The sequence below is a fragment of the Schistocerca americana genome, chromosome 3 (genome assembly GCF_021461395.2).
Source record: "Schistocerca americana isolate TAMUIC-IGC-003095 chromosome 3, iqSchAmer2.1, whole genome shotgun sequence".
NCBI classification, from domain to species: Eukaryota; Metazoa; Arthropoda; class Insecta; order Orthoptera; family Acrididae; genus Schistocerca; species Schistocerca americana.
Window position 1 is genome coordinate 647,587,834 of NC_060121.1, and position 20,636 is coordinate 647,608,469.

The following is a 20,636-nucleotide window of genomic DNA, read 5'->3' on the forward strand; positions in this document are numbered from 1 at the left end:
GTGGCAACCATCTGCAGGGATCATAAATTGCACTGACTCAGTCACTTTGTGCAACACGAATGGCCTGAAGCAGTTCCCGAGGTAGATTTCTGCCTGTACTGATCACTGTGAAACCACCTGCACCTAAACCAAGAGGTTTTGTTGCTGGACTCAGAGTGACCACTGTCATGTCCTGAGCCTGCCTCTCTTCCGTCGTGGCTGCTGCATCTCTTGCATGCTGCCCGCATCTCCCAGATGAAAAGTTTGGCACTATAGCACATTCTGCCTTGCATGTCTATCAAGCTGTACCTCCCCAAAATTTCTCTATTTGGACTGATGCCGCAGAGCCATGAGAATTTATGCATCTAGATTTTGTTGGTCTATTTTTGGGCTGAATGTGGTTGGTTGTGACTGATTCTTTTCCTCAGTCCCCTTTAATGATTTGCATATCCCAGGTCACTTCTGTCAATACTATTGTGGCATTGGGGAAGATGGCTTTCACCTCTAATGACTTTGAACTATTTCGTGTCTTTAACAGATCTGAACACCCACATATCACACCCTTTCACCTGTTCTCCAACAATTGTGGGAAACACTTCATCTGCTCATTCAAGATTCAACTCTGTATGAAAATGATGTCCAACACAGCATCAGCTGCCCTCTGTAGTTTTCAACAACTCAGAGGGCTACCCTGATTGAATACCACAACCTAGCAGAGTGGCTTCTTGACTCCTCTCACTGCACCCTCTTGGACATGATGCCTCCACCACTGGTAAAAATCACTGCTGATGTATCTCCCTTCTGGGTGGACACTCCATTGTGGTCCTGCAGGTTCAGACAACACCAACACAGATCTGTGGGATGATCTCTGACCACCACAGATCCATGATGTATACCATGTTGTCCATCTACACCTCTCTGAGATGTTATACAAATCAACTTCGTCTCTGCCATCTTGGTCAGTAGCCACATTCTTCCCCATCCGGCAGTAGATCCTCCTGATACCATAGCAGTTCGTGCAACTTCCGTTGAGCCTCATTCTGCCCCAGCCTTCCGCAGTGACACCTGTGGACATCATTTTGTCATCCTGTCTCAGCCAGGCCACGCAACACCTGCTTCCCCCTGCCCCCTCTCCTCAGCAGCCACTAAAATGGGGGAAGGGATATAGTGGTACCACCTGACATCACTATGGACATTGATTACTTGGTGTAAAATTTCTTCTACCACTTTGGAGTCATTACCAAGATGGCTTAAGTCACCAGAAGTGTCCTCTACAAATCCTACATATAAGATGGCCCATGCTTGATCTGTGTCAGTTATAATGTGATCAGTGAGGTGCATGCTGAATGGCATATTAGTTTGGTTTATGGTGTTTACAATCCCGACTCAGCTGTCATTGGCAGAAATCTGATACTGTGTGAAATGGACTTTGATTGAAATATTTACTCAAACCAGCTTGCACTGACTCCTGGAGTGTTCTGTAACAGGTCTCATTTTGCCAAATAAATAAGGGTGAGCCATAGAAGCTTTGTGTGTGACTCGCCTTCACTAAATACTTGAAGCTGCTCTTAACTTTTGTTACTGTTCTTACAATATAGCTTCATAATGCCACATGGGACAAAATCAGCTAATTGCTAACAATTATGCAAAGTGCTAAAAGAACAGTACACAAGAAAGTGTCTTCTTTTAGGAAATAATTTTCTAACCTCTCAGAGTTACAGTGCAACATAAATGTTGACAATTTCCATAATGGGAAACAAAATTTCAGGTAGTAGCAAATTATTAGCCCAGCTCTGTAGCTGCGTGGTCAGCACGTCTGGCTGTTGTGCTGATGACCCAGGTTCTATTCCCAGTACTGACAGCGATTTTTCCTTGGTGGGAGGACTTGAATGGAGTCCACTCAGCCTCATGATCCCAACTGAGGAGCTACTTGAATGAGAAACAACATGTACAAGGTCGGGAGAGCCAACAATGATTGAGCTATAGTGTGCTGAGCCCATGCCCATCCACAACGAATCAGAATGATTTTATTTAATTTTTAGAAAGTAGTACATTGTTAACACTACAACAGTTTTCACAAACAATGCACTCCACAGGTCTTCTAAAGTATCCTCACAAAAAAAAACATTCTTCAAAGTTTTGTCACACGATGACAGCATTTTAATTGTGATATGAACAGCAAGGATGTCATCGTCACCGTCACCAACACATCCACATCCACCATTGGACAAAGGCTTCCTTCAGACTTTTCCACCTGTTAATTACATAAGTAAAATAATGAAGCAAATTTGCACTTACTTTTGTTTGTTGGATTCATGTGTGAGGTCCCAGCCCCACACAACAAAGTGATTACTCAGGCACTGCAGAACTGATTCATATCCTAGAAGCTGTGTGCAGAACACATTTGTCAAGACACTTGCATCGTGATGGAGATAAATAGCCAACAGCCGCCGCTGAAAAGAGAATAATATTTTATTTTAGTTTGAAACTATGTAAATTTAACATTAAATATGTACTATCATTCTGAATGAAGTTTCAAAAGATTAAAACTGTGTTGAGACAGATCTATAATTATGACTTGTGTCTTCTGCAGGCAATTCTCCCGAAGTACCTCTGACTCTTTCAAACTCCACATGACACTTTCACCGTAATAAATGACAACTAATGGGAGATGATGAGATGGACAATGGCCTTTCATGTATGGTAAGTACATCACCCCAATGATTAGTTTCACTGTTCTGTTTTAATCAAATATGTCCATCTGCATTGCTTTTCCATCAGACTTTTCCCTTAACATGTCCTTTTATGATTTAACTAGTACACAAGTACACAGAAGATGACAAACAAATACTTTTATGACTACAAACTTAACATCAACGTACTGTAACTTGGCACTTCAGAATTCTGTGACTGACTTGTTACTGGTCAGTGCTAACTACTCTTAGTACACAATACTATTCATGGTAACACAGTAATTAGTATTTTGTAAATAATTTAAGAGTAAAGGTAACAACTCAAAGGCAGGTGCAAGTGTGTGTGTGTGTGTGTGTGTGTGTGTGTGTGTGTGTGTGTGTGTGAGTGTGAGAGAGAGAGAGAAAGAGAGAGAGAGAGAGAGAGAGAGAGAGGGGAGGGGCACATTGGAAGAAGAATTCACCTGAAAGGCAGATAAGTTTTCAGCCTTTTTTATGTGCCTGTCAATGACTCAACAGCTTTAATGTTTGGTGACGTTTTACATTTACTCCTAAATTATTTAATTCTGCCAGAACTTTCTGTAGTATATTTATAGTATTATTTGGTATTTTTTAGGAAACTAGTTCAGTTTCAATTACACAAAATAATTTAAGTGATCATTAACTCTACTTGCATATAAATATTTAAATATAGTGATGAGTCAGACAACTGCTTTTCAACAATAAACTGACCAGTCAATTGTTTTTTCCTTTAGTTGTTTTTTTCAGTCAAACAAAAACTGAATGAAACTAGTGTCTGTGGTCACGTCAGCTATACGAATGTTATCACTTACTCGCCAGTTTTAAGTGGTTTTTTATTTATTTATTTATTGTTCCGTGGGACCAAATTAAGAAGAAGTCTCCATGGTCATGGAACGAGTCAATACATGAGATTATAACACAATAGTAGAAACAGATAAAATGAAATATAAGAAACTTATTCAGGCGACAAGTTATAAGTTTAAATAAAGAAAACCAACAATGTAACACTGGAATTTGCTTAATTTTTTAGCTCTTCCAGGAGCTCCTCGGCAGAATAGGAGGAGTGAGCCATGAGGAAACTCTTCAGTTTAGACTTAAAAGAGTTTGGGCTACTGCTAAGATTTTTTAGTTCTTGTGGTAGCTTATTGGAAATGGATGCAGCAGAATACTGCACTCCTTTCTGCACAAGAGTCAAGGAAGTGCATTCTACATGCAGATTTGATTTCTGCCTAGTATTAACTGAGTGAAAGCTGCTAACTCTTGGGAATAGGCTAATATTGCTAACAACAAACGACATTATAGAAAATATATACTGTGAGGGCAATGTCAGAATTCCCAGACTATTGAATAGGGGTCGACAAGAGGTCCTCGAACTTACACCACATATAGCTTGAACAGCCCATATTTGAGCCAAAAATACCCTTTTTGAATCGGAAGAATTACCCCAAAAGATACCATATGACGTAAGCGTATGAAAATATGCGAAGTAGACTACTTTTGCGTGTTGAACTGTCGCTTATTTCAGATACTGTTCTAATGGTAAATAAAGTAACATTTAGTTTCTGAACAAGATCCTGAACATGGGCTTTCCACGACAGCTTACTATCTATCCGAACGCCTAGGAACTTGAACTGTTCCATCTCGCTTATAATATGCCCATTCTGTCTGATCAAAATATCGGTTCTTGTTCAATTATGAGTTAGAAACTGTAAAAACTGAGTCTTACTGTGATTTAGCAACAAATTATTTTCCACAAGCCACAAACTTATTTCATGAACTACATTACTTGATACTGTTTCAATATTACACACAAGATCCCTCACTACCAAGCTGGTGTCTTCAGCAAACAGAAATATTTTTGAATCACCTGTAATACTAGGAAGTATATCATTTATACAGGGTGTTACAAAAAGGTATGGCCAAACTTTCAGGAAACATTCCTCACACACAAAGAAAGAAAATATGTTATGTGGACATGTGTCTGGAAACGCTTACTTCACATGTTAGAGCTCATTTTATTACTTCTCTTCCAATCACATTAATCATGGAATGGAAACACACAGCAACAGAACGTACCAGCGTGACTTCAAACACTTTGTTACCAGAAATGTTCAAAATGTCCTCCGTTAGCGAGGATACATGCATCCACCCTCCGTCGCATGGAATCCCTGATGCGCTGATGCAGCCCTGGAGAATGGCATATTGTATCACAGCCGTAAAAATTACGAGCACGAAGAGTCTCTACATTTGGTACCGGGGTTGCGTAGACAAGAGCTTTCAAATGCCCCCATAAATGAAAGTCAAGAGGGTTGAGGTCAGGAGAGCGTGGAGGCCACGCAATTGGTCCGCCTCTACTAATCCATCGGTCACCGAATCTGTTGTTGAGAAGTGTACGAACACTTCAACTGAAATGTACAGGAGCTCCATCGTGCATGAACCCCATGTTGTATCGTACTTGTAAAGGTACATGTTCTAGCAGCACAGGTAGAGTATCCCGTATGAAATCATGATAATGTGCTCCATTGAGCGTAGGTGGAAGAACATGGGGCCCAATCAAGGCATCACCACAATGCCTGCCCAAACGTTCACAGAAAATCTGTGTTGATGACGTGATTGCACAATTGCGTGCGGATTCTCGTCAGCCCACACATGTTGATTGTGAAAATTTACAATTTGATCACGTTGGAATGAAGCCTCATCCGTAAAGAGAACATTTGCACTGAAATGAGGATTGACACATTGTTGGATGAACCATTCGCAAAAGTGTACCCGTGGAGGCCAATCAGCTGCTGATAGTGCCTGCACACGCTGTACATAGTACGGAAACAACTGGTTCTCCCGTAGCACTTTCCATACAGTGACGTGGTCAATGTTACCTTGTACAGCAGCAACTTCTCCGACACCGACATTAGGGTTATCGTCAACTGCACGAAGAATTGCCTCGTCCATGTCAGGTGTCCTCGTCGTTCTAGGTCTTCCCCAGTCGCGAGTCATAGGCTGGAATGTTCCGTGCTCCCTAAGACTCTGGTCAATTGCTTCGAACGTCTTTCTGTCAGGCACCTTCGTTCTGGAAATCTGTCTCGATACAAACGTACCGCGCCACGGCTATTGCCCCATGCTAATCCACACATCAATTGGGCATCTGCCAACTCCACATTTGTAAACATTGCACTGACAGCAAAACCACGTTCGTGATGAACACTAACCTTTTGATGTTACGTACTGATGTGCTTGATGCTAGTACTGTAGAGCAATGAGTTGCATGTCAACACAAGCACCGAAGTCAACATTAGCTTCCTTCAATTGGGCCAACTGGCGGTGAATCGAGGAAGTACAGTACATACTGACGAAACTAAAATGAGCTCTAACATGGAAATTAAGCGTTTCCGGACACATGTCCACATAACATCTTTTATTTATTTGTGTGTGAGGAATGTTTCCTGAAAGTTTGCCCATACCTTTTTGTAACACCCTGTATAAATAAGAAACAGCAGTGGCCCCAGCACCGACCCTGGGGAATGCCCCACTTAACAGTGCCCCATTGGGACTGAACATCACTACCACTCTCAATATTGCGGAGAATTACCTTCTGCTTTCTATTCTTAAAGTAAGAGGCGAACCAACTGTAATATTTTGTGGTCAACACAGTCAAAAGCCTTCGTTAAATCAAATAAAACACCTAGCGTTAGCAACCTTTTATTTAATCCGTCCAAAACCTCACAGAGAAAAGAGAATACAGCATTTTCAGTTGTTAAACCATTTCTAAAACCAAACTGAACATTTGACAGCAAATTATGTGAATTTAAATGCTCCAGTAACCTTGTATATACAACCTTCTCGATAACTTTAGCAAACACCGATGGCATAGAAATAGGTCTAAAATTGTCAACATTATCAATGTCTCCCTTTTTATAAAGTGGCTTCACTACCGAGTACTTTAATCGGTCAGGAAACCGACCACTCCTAAAGGAAAAGTTACAGATATGGCTGAGAACTAGGCTAACATACATAGAACAATACTTCAGTATTCTGCTAGGTACCCCGTCATATCCATGAGAGTTCTTGGTCTTTAGTGATTTAATTATTAACTCAATCTCCCTCTTGTCGGTATCATGGAGGAGCATTTCAGGTAACAGTCTTGGAACACTTTTTTTCTAAGAGCACTATATGATTCCCTGTTGGGACTAAGTTTCTATTTAGTTCACCTGCTATATTCAGAAAGTGATTATTAAATACTGTACATATATGCGACTTGTCAGTAACACGGACATTCCCACTACGCACTGATTCTATATCCTTGACCTGTCTCTGCAGACCAGCCACTTACTTTACGACTGACCATATGGTTTTAATTTTATCCTGAGATATTATTCTATCTGCATACCACATACTTTTTGCCTTCCTAATAACATTTTTAAGCACCTTATAACACTGTTTGTAATGGGTTGCTGCAATTAGATTTTGACTGTTTCTAATGTTTTGATATAATTGCCACTTTGTTCTACAAGATATTCTTATCCCTCTAGTCAGCCACCTAGGCTGCCTATTTGTGCTAGTATCCTGTTTTGAATGTTCTAACGGAAAGCAACTTTCAAAGAGCACAAGAAAATTCTGAGAAAAGCATTATATTTATTGTCTTCTGTATCAGCACTATAAACATCTTGCCACTCTTGTTCCTTGATAAGGTTTACAAAGGTCTCTACAGCAACTGGATCAGCTTTCCTAAACAATTGATAACTATATTTAACATGTGTCGCAGCACAAAAGTCTTTTAGAGTTAAAATTTGTGCATCATGATCTGAAAGGCCATTCACCTTTTTGCTAACAGAATGCCCTTCTAGTAATGAGGAATGAACAAAAATGTTGTCTATTGTTGTTCTACTGTTCCCTTGCACTCTCGTTGGAAAGAATATGGTTTGCGTAAGACTATATGAATTAAGGAGGTCTACCAGCATCCTTTTCCTTGCACAATCACTTATACAATTAATATTGAAGTCACTACATATAACTAACTTTTTGTATTTCCTATAAAGTGAACCAATAATCTCCTCTAGCTTTAGCAAAAATGTTGAGAAATCGGAGTCTGGGGATCTATAAATAACAACTTTTCAGTGCAGTACTTTGAAACATCAATTGACTCAAATGGGATGCCGTTTTTCACATACATGGCTACTCCCCCACACCGCAAAGAGCTCCTAGAAAAGCTGCCAGCCAACCTGTATCCTGGTAAAGGAAGCCTCTGAATTATCTCCTTATTTAAGAAGTGTTCAGATATATCAATAATTTCAGAGTCAACATCTATAAGCAGTTCACTAACTTTATCTCTAATCCCTTGTATATTTTGATGAAATATACTAATTCCCTCATTACTCGGATACCTAAGCTTTGTCAAAAGCGGTTCCTTTGTTAGAGAGACTTCCCTTAAGCAGGAATACCTATCAGCTGACTTCAATCTAAAAAAGGTGCAGCTCAAACACCCACCACTGCAGGAATTTTCCCGTGAGTGATCCCACAACCCCCACCTATGCTGTCACCTATAAGCTTTGCCAACCTCCCCTTCCCATACCTGTTGAGGTGCAGGCCATGTCTAGTGAAACCCGTCCTGCTGATAGACTCACTCAATGTGAGACAATCAACTGAAAGAAGTCTCTGTCGACTGTGGCCTTTATACATATGTTTTCACACTTTCCTGGTTTGAGTGGTTTCATTCAATGAGAGACACACGACTGACACAACTAACTGTTAGTGACACCAGTTATATGAATGTTTTCACTCAGTGTCTGGGTTTGAGTGATTTCACTCCCATACTTTTTCACCCTTTTCCATTTGGGGGGGCGGGCGGTCATTATGGCAGGTGCACTGCGCCCGCTGCTGTAACCTCCTCCTCCTGCTGCTGCTGCTGCCGCTGCCAGCACCAGGGACGCAGTGCGAAGAGGTAGCGCAGTGGCCAGCATGAGAGCAGTACTGTCAGGACCTGCGTTAGTGGCTACTGGTCATTGCCTCCTCCTGCTGTCTGCTGCTCTGACATGGAGCCTGCAGGAGTCTTGGAGGCTAGATTTTTTTGTAATACATAGACATCATCCCATCTTTTCAGCAAAACAGAATGGAAACAGTCACAAAAATCTGTCATGTATTCTTTCTCCTTCACATACCCCTACGAGAATCTTTACGCTTTCTCAACTTTTTACTCCCAATGAAGCTTTATTTTTACATGGGGTTAACTGCATCTGGAACAATTTAATGCACAGCAGTGTATATATCAGTTTTAAATAGTGAAAAGAAGAATTTGTGTTTCAGTACATAATTAAAAGAGCATTCATATCGCACATTTTAACTTTGGCGTACCCATTGAGGTGTCTTCAAATAAACCTAGAGTGGGACTACCGTCTGGGTGTACATGTACCCCAGATTGTATTGTACATCACTCCTTTACTTCACTTAATGAAAGCACTACAGACTAGTCTCACTCAGAACAGTAACTGGATAATTCAGTCTACTAAACCGCTAAACAGTGGATTCAGTTTAACAAACAACTGAATACATGCTTCAACCAAAAGAAAAACTACAGACTGGTTTCACCTGAAAATAAAGAATGAATAACTCAGTCGGTACGCAAAACACCACCAGATTGTGTCGACTGTTTGCATTCAGTTGCTATCATGGACTGGTTTCACTCGAAAGAAATGAATGTATAATAATCCACCTGAGACATAAAGCTACAACCAACTAATTCATTTGTTTCCATTCGCTTACTCCCATAGACAGTTTCACTCAAAAGAATGGATAGTTCAATTGATACGTAAAGCTACAACTGAATGAGTCGATTGTTTTCATTCGATTGCTCCCAACACTATTAATGTAGCCATATGTCTATTGTACACTGCGTGACTGTAAGTAGTCTACAGGCAAGGCAGGATCACTTACATCCATTCTCTGTAATCCATACACACTACCAAGTTACAGTGTGTGTACATAACAAACACACATTCTTTATGCTGACTTACCCAAAACATGTTAATTTTCGGAACAGATAGGAGTATGCCTGGAATTATATGCAAATGTTAAGATAAAAATAGTTTTAAAATGTTATTCTCTATGACAATTAGTAGGGCAGTCCTTTATGTAACTGAAGCGCTATTTCTAGTACTAATTTGAGTATTTGAAGATCTTGGAAAGACTATATCAATGAAAAACATTGAATATGTCAGGAACTTCTGTGTTGCTGCAGAAAACTTATCAGTGTTCAGCATACACTACAAAAGTCTGCCATACAACACAAAGAAATTCTATAACAATTAATGGTGTTGAGAACTGGGTCTGAAGATCCACCAATGCCTGACAGGTGTTTCACCACCACAACAACAACAACAACAACAACCACTATTGAAATTGGTCTAAACATGATTAAAATTTTACTGCCCAGTGACAGTGCAGATATTGAGACAAAGTGTTGGGCATATAATTTATGAGCAACTCTCAATGTATGAGAGGATAGAATATGCAGAGCCCAAATCTTTCTCTGAACAATGACAAGCAGTTCCAAAGTGTTCAAACATTCACATTCATTTTGCTGCAGCTTGTAAAATCTAGTGGTGAGATTTGCAACAAACCTTGTAACTTGGTTCCACATAAAAACAATTGGAGAAAAAATGGTTTGTGTGCTCTCCAGTGATGGAAAAAAATGTTCCAAGAGTACACAACATGATCATACACTTTTGGGACCAGCGGTCTTATGACACTACGAAAGAAAGCCATTATGACAAGAAAAAAGAAAAATAACTATTTTCCTAAATATCAGTGACCAAAAAACAAACTAAACCAGTGCTGCAGTGTGGAGTAAAATGCTCACATCTTTTGCAGGTTTCATACAAGCCTCTTTAATTGCATCTTCCAAAGATCCTGGGAAAAAGTCTGGATGTGAGGAACCATAACGACTTGTAAACTGGTCACAAAAGTGAATGCAGGCAGCAGTTTCATCCTCTACGTTATCTGGAACTGAAGAAAAAAGAATAATCTGGCTGTGAAAGTAATGAAACAGGTAAAGATTACAAATACTTAGTAAATATTGGTGACATACTTAAGGGCTGCATTCTTTTAGTTTCAACATCAACGAAGATATCGTCTTCAACAGCAAATGTCTCTGATGCATCTTCAAACTCTTCTGCTGAGCTATTGTCACTCTCCACCAGATCAACAACAATCTGAAAATATCATCATAGCCAGCTGATATACTTAAATAAAGATTAAATAGAAAAAAACTCACATTACACAAAATTAAAGCTGTACAAACATCTTAATAAAAACCACATTATGTGATGACGTAGTCATAGGATACTATTTTTCTGTTTTGTGGATACACTATTTTGAAATCTTACCATGACCTGACTGGATATCTATTTGTGTCATAGATAACTGTATTATCTGCAAAAAGCCTACGTGCTCATTAACATACAACAACAAGGATCCCAAAACACTTTTTTGGGGCACAGCCAAGGTTTCTTCTACTTCTGTCAATGACTCTCCATTCCTACCAAAAAACAATCAGTTCAGTCAAAATTTTATTTAATATCAGTGCAACAGTATAACTGTCAATAATCAGTGTGGTAGCAAATCAAATGCTTTTCGTAAGTCAAACACTGTAGCAACATGACTGCTTCAATCCATTGCTTTGAAGATTTTATGCGAGAAAAACGCAATTAGGTTTACCATGACTGACGTTTTTCGAATAAATGCTGCTTGCCATGGAGGAGATCATTCTGTCTGAGAGACCTCACTATGTTTTAGCTAATACTACATTCTAGGATTCTACAACATATGGATGTCAATGTGATTGGATAGTAGTTTTGAGGCTCGTTTATGCTACTCTTTTTGTAGACAGGTGTCAGATACAATACACTTGTGCCAACGCTTTTTCCAATCCTCGAAGCACTTCTCATAAGCACTTTTTGGTAAAGCCTTGAGTACTTCCAGTTTTTATTTACTCAATCATTGAAAATCTTCATCCTTTTATAGGTCTCTTCAGTTTTGGAAACAGGAAAAGGTAGCAGAAGGCCAAATCTAGTGAACATGGTGGCTGAGGCATGATTGTCGTGTTGTTTTCAGCCAAAAAAATCTCTCACAAGCAACGAAGAATGAGCAGGTGCACTCTTGTGATGCAAAAGCCATGAATTGTTTTTCCACAATTACAGATGCTTTTTGCATATTGCTTCTCGCAAACGACACATAACGAAAGGTAATACTCCTTACTGACTGTACAACCTTGAGGCAAAAATTCATGACGCACTACGCCATTGTAATTGGGAAAAAGAAAACAGTGAGCAAAACTTTGACATTTGATCGAACTTGGCACACTTTTTTTGGTCTTGGCTCTCCGGGATGCTTCCATTGGGATGATTGGGCTTTGGTTTCAATGTCATGTCCCTCCCATCACAAACTGTTCTACTACGTATCTATCTATCCAGTACATTGTGCACTATTTTTCTAAACTATTGCTACAGTTCTTCAACATGCTTCTACCCACATGTAAATATTTCGAGTTCCCTTTGAAGAAACAACATGATTGCTTCTTTATCTACCTTACTGAACTTTAAATTTCCCTAATTGTTTTCTCTGTCTTTTATACTTTAGTAATCATTGTTGCTACACTGATATCAGCATAAAAGTAGGCTACTTATGATTTATTCTATCAGTAGTGCTCTATTCTCCACACTTAACTTCAGTGTCTCTCTGCTAGTTACACAAGCTACCCTTCAGCATTCTCCTGTAGCACCACTCTGCAAACACTTCTATTATCTACTTGTCTTTACTGTTTCTTGTTGACATTTTGCTTCTTTTTAGAAAAGTTTCTCTCATTATCTAATTTAACTGCCTAACCAAGACAATATCCATTCCATAGAAGCGATCTTTTGCCAACTCCTTTGGCACCACAATAGAGTTACAAAGTAACTGAAAAAAGTTTTTATTTCTTAATCCTGAAGTTTAATTCTATTTCCAAATTATTTTTTTGTTTTCTTTACTGTATGCACAATGTACATATAGTATAACACCAGGGATTGGCTGCAATCATGTCTCACTCCCTTCTTAACTACTGCTTCCCTTCCACGCTCTTTTATAGCTGCAGCCTGTTTCTGTACAAGTAGTAGATCATCTTCACTCTCAGTATTATATCCCTGCTACCTCTAAAATTCCAAAGAGTATTCCAATTGGCATTGTCGGAAGCTTTCTGCAAATACGCGAATGCCATAAATGTAAGTTTGCTTCTTCAGTCTAAGTAAATTCTTTTGTATTAAAGGACACCACTCACAGAAAAGCAGAAGCATTGAGTTGTTGATAGTCACACACAAAAGAAAGAAAAGTTGCTAGCTTTCAGAGTTATCCTTAAATGAACTGAGTAAAATACACCCCCCCCCCCCCCCCGCCCCCCCACACACACACACCTCTGTCTCTCCAAGTTGCAAGCTGGACTAACAGCTGGCAAAACGTAGGGGCATAGATTGTGTGTGTGTGTGTGTGTGTGTGTGTGTTTTACTCTATCTCATACAAGGATAACTCTGAAAGCCATTACATTTTCTTTCTTTTACATCTACCTAACAACAACTCAATGCTTCTGCTTCAAAGTGAGTCATAGGGTCAGTATAGCCTTGCATGTGCCTATATTTGTCCAGAACCCAAACCACTTTATGGGCTCAAAATATTTTGGTCCTAATTCATGTCCAGGCACGAACTAAAGGGAGGTACGCATGAAAACACCTTATAACGAGTGTGCGAGTGTATACCTGTCCTTTTTTCCCCCTAAGGTAAGTCTTTCCGCTCCTGGGATTGGAATAACTCCTTACCCTCTCCCTTACAACCCACATCCTTTCGTCTTTCGCACTCCTTCCCTCTTCCTTGATGAAGCAACCGTGGGTTGCGAAAGCTGGAATTTTGTGTGTGTGTGTGTGTGTGTGTGTGTGTGTGTGTGTGTGTGTGTGTGTGTGTGTTTGTGTTTGTTATTGTCTCTATCAACATACCAACACTTTTGTTTGGTAAGTTACATCATCTTTGTTTTTAGATATATTATAACGAAGTTAGGTGGAGGTCCCAGCAGAGAACCTTGAGGCACATTCAAGTGGTAATTCCACCCGAGGGCAGGTATCAGGGGGTCAATGACGCTTGTATGCAGAATGAATTTGATAAGTTGAATGATTACGAAACTGACAAATGGTGGCTACAAAAGTGAGCAAGAGTTGGTGCCACCAGAACTGAAGAGGGAACATGCCTGCTCAACACAAGCACATGAACTGAAAAAGGTGGGATAAGAACTGATGAATAAAAATTGATAGGGATTCACCTGGAAGATGCTAGAGGCCAGTCTTACATTGTGATAATGGAAAGGATCCAACAATTTCGAAGCTTAAGGTACTGCTGAGCCATTAATTAGCCAATCTCACTCCACTTGGGATAAAACCAGGGCATAGTATATATGGTGGAGAATAGAGTCATCTGCACACCAAGAGGTATGGGCAAGGAAGCAGAGAGAGTTAAGCTTTTGCACTCAGCTAGTCATTAATTGATGAATATGTGGCTGTTGTGGCTGCTTTTTATCAAACAAGAGGCCCAAAATTCAGTACTGTGCAAAAATGTCCACACACTGGGTACCCAAGTAGAGTTCTGCATCAGAATGGACCATAGTGCAACAACAGAAATGTATGATTCGTGTTTTTACATAAGAGAACTGGAAGCCATGGGTGGTGGTCAATTGAATGGCTCCTTGGAGCTACAGACCGGGAGATAACCACTGCAACGAGGTATTCACTGGCCTGACAAGAAGACAAGTAGCCCACTGATGGCAATGAGAAGGGGTGTAAAATTTATCACAGAGTCCTGTAGGAAGCCGTTCTCTTAGACCCATGGGAAACTGAGTGATGTATCAACTCCAACCCGAAACACCTCGTACAATAAGAACTGATGAATAAAAATTGGTAGGGAGCCTAGAAACCCCCAATATAACTGAATGGCAACAAGCAATGTTGTATGCCTTGTGTAGGGGGGAAAAAAAGAAAGAGGAAGAAGAAGAAGAAGAAGACTGCAATGAAGTGTTGACCTAAAGAACCTACCCACACAAATTGTCTCGCCCGGAAACCACACAAAATCATCAGGCTACCACCCTTTCAAGAGCACATTGGTGAGGCTAATCTGACAGTAGCTTTCAATGGACACTAGGCTTTTGCTTGGATAAGGATTGAGACAATGATACCAGTTACCATTGTGAAGGGAAAACATCTTCTAGCCGGATACAATTGAAAAATCCAAGTAGATGGAGTTTTCGATTAACATTCAGATCATAGATCAACTGATTACAAATTGAATCAAGGCCTGGGGTCATATCGTGTGATGCGTCAAACAGCCTGAAGCAGTTCCCAGTCAGTGAAAGGATCATTACATAATTTGTCATGTCAGGGGGTGGGTAGATAGGATGAGACCACAATTTGTCGTTTATACATTCAAAAGGTAACTGGTGAGAACAGAACATCAACACTGTCACATAGTGGGTTTTACGGCATTTAGGAAGAACCAGCACATCAGTACAAATACCAGCCTGAAGGAGGTGACCTGTAACAGTTGAGCTTTTGTGGACCAGAAGACTAAGGAGCTTAGCTCACACATGGGAAGAAAGGGCATAAATTCCCAAGGAGGAGACCCAGTACTTCCAGCTTTCATTCTTATTGTGTTTAATTAGGTAGTGAGTCTCAGTGCAAAACCACTTAAAAGCAGGGGGGGGGGGGGGGGGGGGAATCCATGAAGAGTGTCATTTGAGACACTGTAGGGTGCTTTGAGGATCATGAATAGCTGTTGCAATCACTTTGGTCCACCATGGCACTAAACAGCGGGGAAGAGGCCTGTAGGAAAGGGAGGAGCAGTTCCAATGAAGCAGGTGATTCTGTGGGAGACGTCTCCCACAACTTCATGAATGCAATTTGATACAGACAGAACAGAAATGACAGCAGAGGTATATAACTGCCAGATGGCTGTTTGAAGAGTCCAATGTGGTAATTGATACATTGGGTGGTGGCTAGAAAGTGACAGGATGACCAGACAGTGTTCACTGCCACCTAGATCGTTATGTAATAACCACTGTAGCAAAGACGCATGACTGGGAGAACAGATTGTAAGGTCAATAGCTGAAAGGGTGCCATGGGCAACACTGAAGTGAATAGAGTACTGTCATTGACGAGACACACACTGAGATTGGAAAGAAGCTGATCAATCAGAAGGCCTCTACCAAAGGTGTTCTACCCACAAGGGATAGTGTGCAATGAAATCCCCAAATAGGAGAAAAAGGGGGGAGAGTTGTTAGTTTAAGATGGTCATTTCAAGATAAGTACGCAGCCTGCTTGGAGACAAACAAACATTAGAAATGGTGATTTCTGGGGGTAGTTTGCATTCACACTGCTATTGTTACCAACATAGTATGGTGGGGAATTCAATCACTGACAGCACCTGTACAAACCAATGAACAGACCCATTCAAATGCTTTCTCAGGACCATTTCAACAGAAAGTATATTAACCTCAAGGAGTTAGGGGATGTCATCACTGAAATGCATTCCTTGGAGAGCAACAGACTGCAGAACATGAAGAAATTATTTGTTGTAGCTCCAGCAGGCGGCAGTAATAGCCACTGCAATTTCAATGGATTATCAAGTGGAGGAAGTCATGGTTAGGTGTGAAGATTCCAGGAGGACAGGTCATGCCCCAGGATCACAGTCTGTCACTAGTGGGATGGAATATCAACAAACATTGGTTTTGAGTCCAATGCTTTGGGGGAGGGGGGATCTGGCATCTCTGTTGCCACTGGAGTCACCTTCTGCTGAGATTTCTTCTTCTTCACAAATTTTTGCACTTGAGATCCCTATGAGGGCTTATCCACTGTGGGTGTACGGACAGAAGAAGAGGGGGCAGTCCTGGGACCCACAGTCTGTAGTTCCTTCAGTGGCTGATGTTGGGCCAATTGTCTGCAGATTTCTTGAGGGAAAGGTTGCCAAGAGGAAGCCCTGACACTGCTAAACATCAGAGAAGTACACTGGTTCTCTGGCCAGATGCATGTAGTGGTTTCCACAGATGACACCACAAGAACCGTGAGAGGAGAAGTCCATCACCCCCACGGTCAAGCTTGTTTACGCAACTACTGGATGTCACTGTCAAGTGAGTAAATATGTTGGGTACTGCTAATAACCTGGCCACAGCAATGACAAAGGTGTGTATGACAAGATTGGATACGAACAATCATATTTTTTCTGAGCTTAAGAATATGGGACATGATCTGTGACCTTCATTTCCTGGATTTTTCATTCCTTGAGTAAGGTAGTAAACATTGCGAATCAGGGAAATTGGGTTTTCCAGCAACTGACACATACAGGAGGTAGCACGCAAGGTGAATTTTTGTGAAGTAGCCAGCCACAGTCTCCACAAATTTGGTTGTGTGTACACTGGGAAGACATGCTCAAAGCACTGGCATTTAAAACACATCAGTGGTGGGAAATACAGCTTCACTCTGCAGCAGTAACACATGATTTTGATCTTATCTGGAAGCAAATTCCCCTCAAAAGCAAGGATGGATGCACCAGTGTCTATCTTGCTGTCGGGCTGCATCAACGTACAGAGTGAATCCCCCATCTCCTGTCAGGCTATCTCAATGTACACAGTGAGTTCCCCATCTCTCCAAGTATTCATATAGTCCTTTGTCTACTACGTAAGATCCAGCTGAAAACTGAATTCCTACACTATGTTGAGATTCTTTTGGGTTTATAACCAAGTCGTTTGCAAGGGAGTAACAACTGCGACTGGATAGGATTTGCCACCTTAATTAATCTTGAACCACTTTGCAAATTGCTACGAGCAGAGAGTTCAAACACATTTTCAATATTCTTCACAAGAAACACTAGCTTAGAGAGAAAGAACCTGCAATCTATTCTGGTGCAAACCAAGAACTGAGGGGAATAACTGTCTGCAAGTCACTTGGTTTTGTTTTCCTCCCATGATTAACCAAGGAGGAAAAGTTCTTCATGTTGTAGCTATCAGCACTAAATTGTGGTTGTCTGCAAAGACACAGGAACATCGTTGTCACTCACTGATAACTTTGGTTGTTTCATGATGCCAAATATCTGTCATGATGGTGCCTACCGTGAATGAGGATTCTTACCATGGACTGTACCAGCCAGAGCAAAGGTCACCTGGTGCGATGGACAGTGCCCAGAGTTTTCACACAGATGGGAACCGACTCCTCGGAATGCACCGACAGGTGACAGCTCAGGCATCGACAGTATGATGCCTACATGATGAGGGGACATCATACAGGACTGGCTACCATGCTGGATAGTGGGTTATCTTCCCTGAACAAAATTCATAATTTTTTTTGAAAAAGGTTGTCACAACCAGATGTGGGAACACAACGTATATTAACAAAATTATGTGTAAATTAAAGGAACAAAGCTGGAGAAGGCAGAATCAACTCCATAAAGTGACACAAGTTGACAGTAAGAAATCCATCCTAGAGAATAAGTCAGAGAAAAGTTATAGTGAGAAAATAAAACCGCAGTGAAAGAAGTACTGCAATGGCTTGGAGGGAGGAGGGGGCATGCTTGCCATGCATGCACTCATGAGTTGTGAGCATCCAGCGGATCTTTTATTTTGTGTATGAGGTGAAATAGTTTTGTGATGGGTGGCTCTCCCAAGAATCGCAATAAGTTTGAGTGGATATCATTTACTCCAAGTGCCTGTACTTTAACTAGGGACTTTCAGTCTTTCAGTTCTGTCAAAATATTCTCACAGTGTTGTCTTCCCCAGATCATCTGCACCCACTTCCTCTTCCCTTTATATGTATTTTTTCCATCTTTCAGTCATCCCTTCTTTGCTTGGTACTGACTTGCCATTTGAGCTATTAATATTAACACAGATGATTCTCATTTTCCGCTTCGGTTTCTCAAATTTTTCTATAAATGACATCTATATTTCCCTTAGTCATGCCTGGTTCCACATTTCTGTATTTATTCTTTAGCCACTCCTGATTTTGTCATTTACATCTCCTCTGTATCTCATTTTTAGACATCAGTAAACTATTTTGCCCAATTCATTTTTCTACATTTTTATATTTTCTTCTTTGATCAATTAAATTCAATACTAATGTATCATCCAAGGATTTCTACTGAGCTTTCTCCTTTTGCTCATTTGGTCCTTTGCTATCTTCCCTATTTCATTTCTCAAAGCTATCCATTCATCTTCTGCTGTACCTCTTACTCCTATTGCAATCAGCAATTCCCTAATACCCCCACTGAAATTCTCAACATCTGGTTCGTTAAACGTATGCAGGTCTCATCTCCTTAATTTTCTACCTTTTGTAATTTTCTCTGTTTTAATCTGCAGTTCATAAACAATAATTTATGGTCAGAGTTAACATCTGTTCTTGGTAATTTTTTACAGTTTGAAATCTGGTGTCTATATTGTGATCTTACTATTACATAGTCTGTATGAAACCTTCTGGTGGATCTTGGTATCACTCACATATACAACATTCATTCTTAAACCAAGTGACTGCAAAGATAATGTTATGCTCTATGCAAAATTCTACCCAGTTATTCATCACAATTAATTTTTTATCCCTTTTAATAAATTCAACAAGTTGTTTTATTCCATCATATATTTGTTCACTCTTTTCATCATCACATATGGAGTAGCACTGTAAAGAAGGCACTGGCACCGTGCTTTTCACACCGGTAACAGAGACAGCATGGTGCCACGTTTTAAAATGAACCAGTGCCATGACACTGCTATTAAAATAAATTTGTGAAATGTTTGCAACAATAGAAAGATCTGTGACATGAACATTAACTTCCATTAAAATGGTGGTTGGAAAGAAAGTGTCAGTATCCCAACCTTTACTATTTAGTTATCTGGCAGTTGTGTTCTGTAGCAATATTTGTTCTGGTCAAACGCGTGCAGTTGAAAACTGGTCAAATTTTGACTAACAGACGGAACATACAAGATATCTAATTGTAGTGCCTTTTTTTTTTTTGTCAATATACGAACCATAAACGTTTTTATACAAGTGCAATGAATAAGTAGGCTTTGTATCTACTTTGGTTTGAAACGGAATCATTATGGTTTTCAGTATGGCACTGGGTTACATTACCAGTGTGCAACCTACTTATGTTTGACATAAGTAGATTTACTTAATAAAATTTCTTTCAGTCAGTCCCCCCTAACCACGCTCCATCAGCCTTCACAGCCCCCCCCCCCTCCCCTTATGCATGGATGGGTGCTGTAAGAAAGCATTAATTGTCTTCCAAGCTGCTGGAATGATGTAAATAACTGAAGTTTAAATGTTCTGTATTCCAATTTTTTTACATCATCATCGTCTTTTACAACAGAATCTCTTATACTAAGGGGGTTGACATATGTAGCCTGTATAAGACCAAGCCGAGAAGTATATTTTTATATAAGCCAATTCAACAGTCTCTGTCACGGTGTTCATTGTAGCCATGAACTTCTCTCTTTTTCTCCTTGTCTTCTAAGCACCCTCGCCCTCAAAGCTTGCCACCAAGAAACACATGACCCCACACAGCAGGTGGAGACATTCCCTCGCCATCTCACATTGCAGAAGTGATATGTTCAAGCAGTTCATCCATCTGCATATACCGTAATAACAACTCCCACAGTGGAATGTCTGACACTTACTACTAAATGTCATGAACATCTTTCATTGTAGTGGAAGCTTGGAAGTGGGACATGCCATCTTAAAAATGTAATGTCTCACTTCACGTGATAATGTGCTCACAGTGCTGTTCACCAGCAATTCATTTTCTTACACATTATTTGTCCTCCTCCTGCATTAGGTCTATAGGTTGTGTGTTAATAACCCTCTACTCACCCGACCAAAAATACTGGTTTTCCTTGTCAACACACGTCAATAA

The 20,636-nt window shown here is 40.3% G+C and overlaps 1 protein-coding gene across 1 annotated transcript in view; it reads right to left on the bottom strand.

The window, feature by feature from the left end:
• Positions 1 to 20,636, bottom strand: part of LOC124605519 (FAS-associated factor 1) — a 152,363-nt gene that overhangs the window by 104,040 nt on the left and 27,687 nt on the right. The window contains exons 6-8 of the mRNA XM_047137262.1: positions 10,768 to 10,891; positions 10,540 to 10,685; positions 2,278 to 2,432 (exon numbers count right to left, since the gene is read on the bottom strand). Of these exons, the coding sequence (XP_046993218.1) occupies positions 2,278 to 2,432; positions 10,540 to 10,685; positions 10,768 to 10,891 (425 nt within the window). The remainder of the gene's footprint in view (positions 1 to 2,277; positions 2,433 to 10,539; positions 10,686 to 10,767; positions 10,892 to 20,636) is intronic.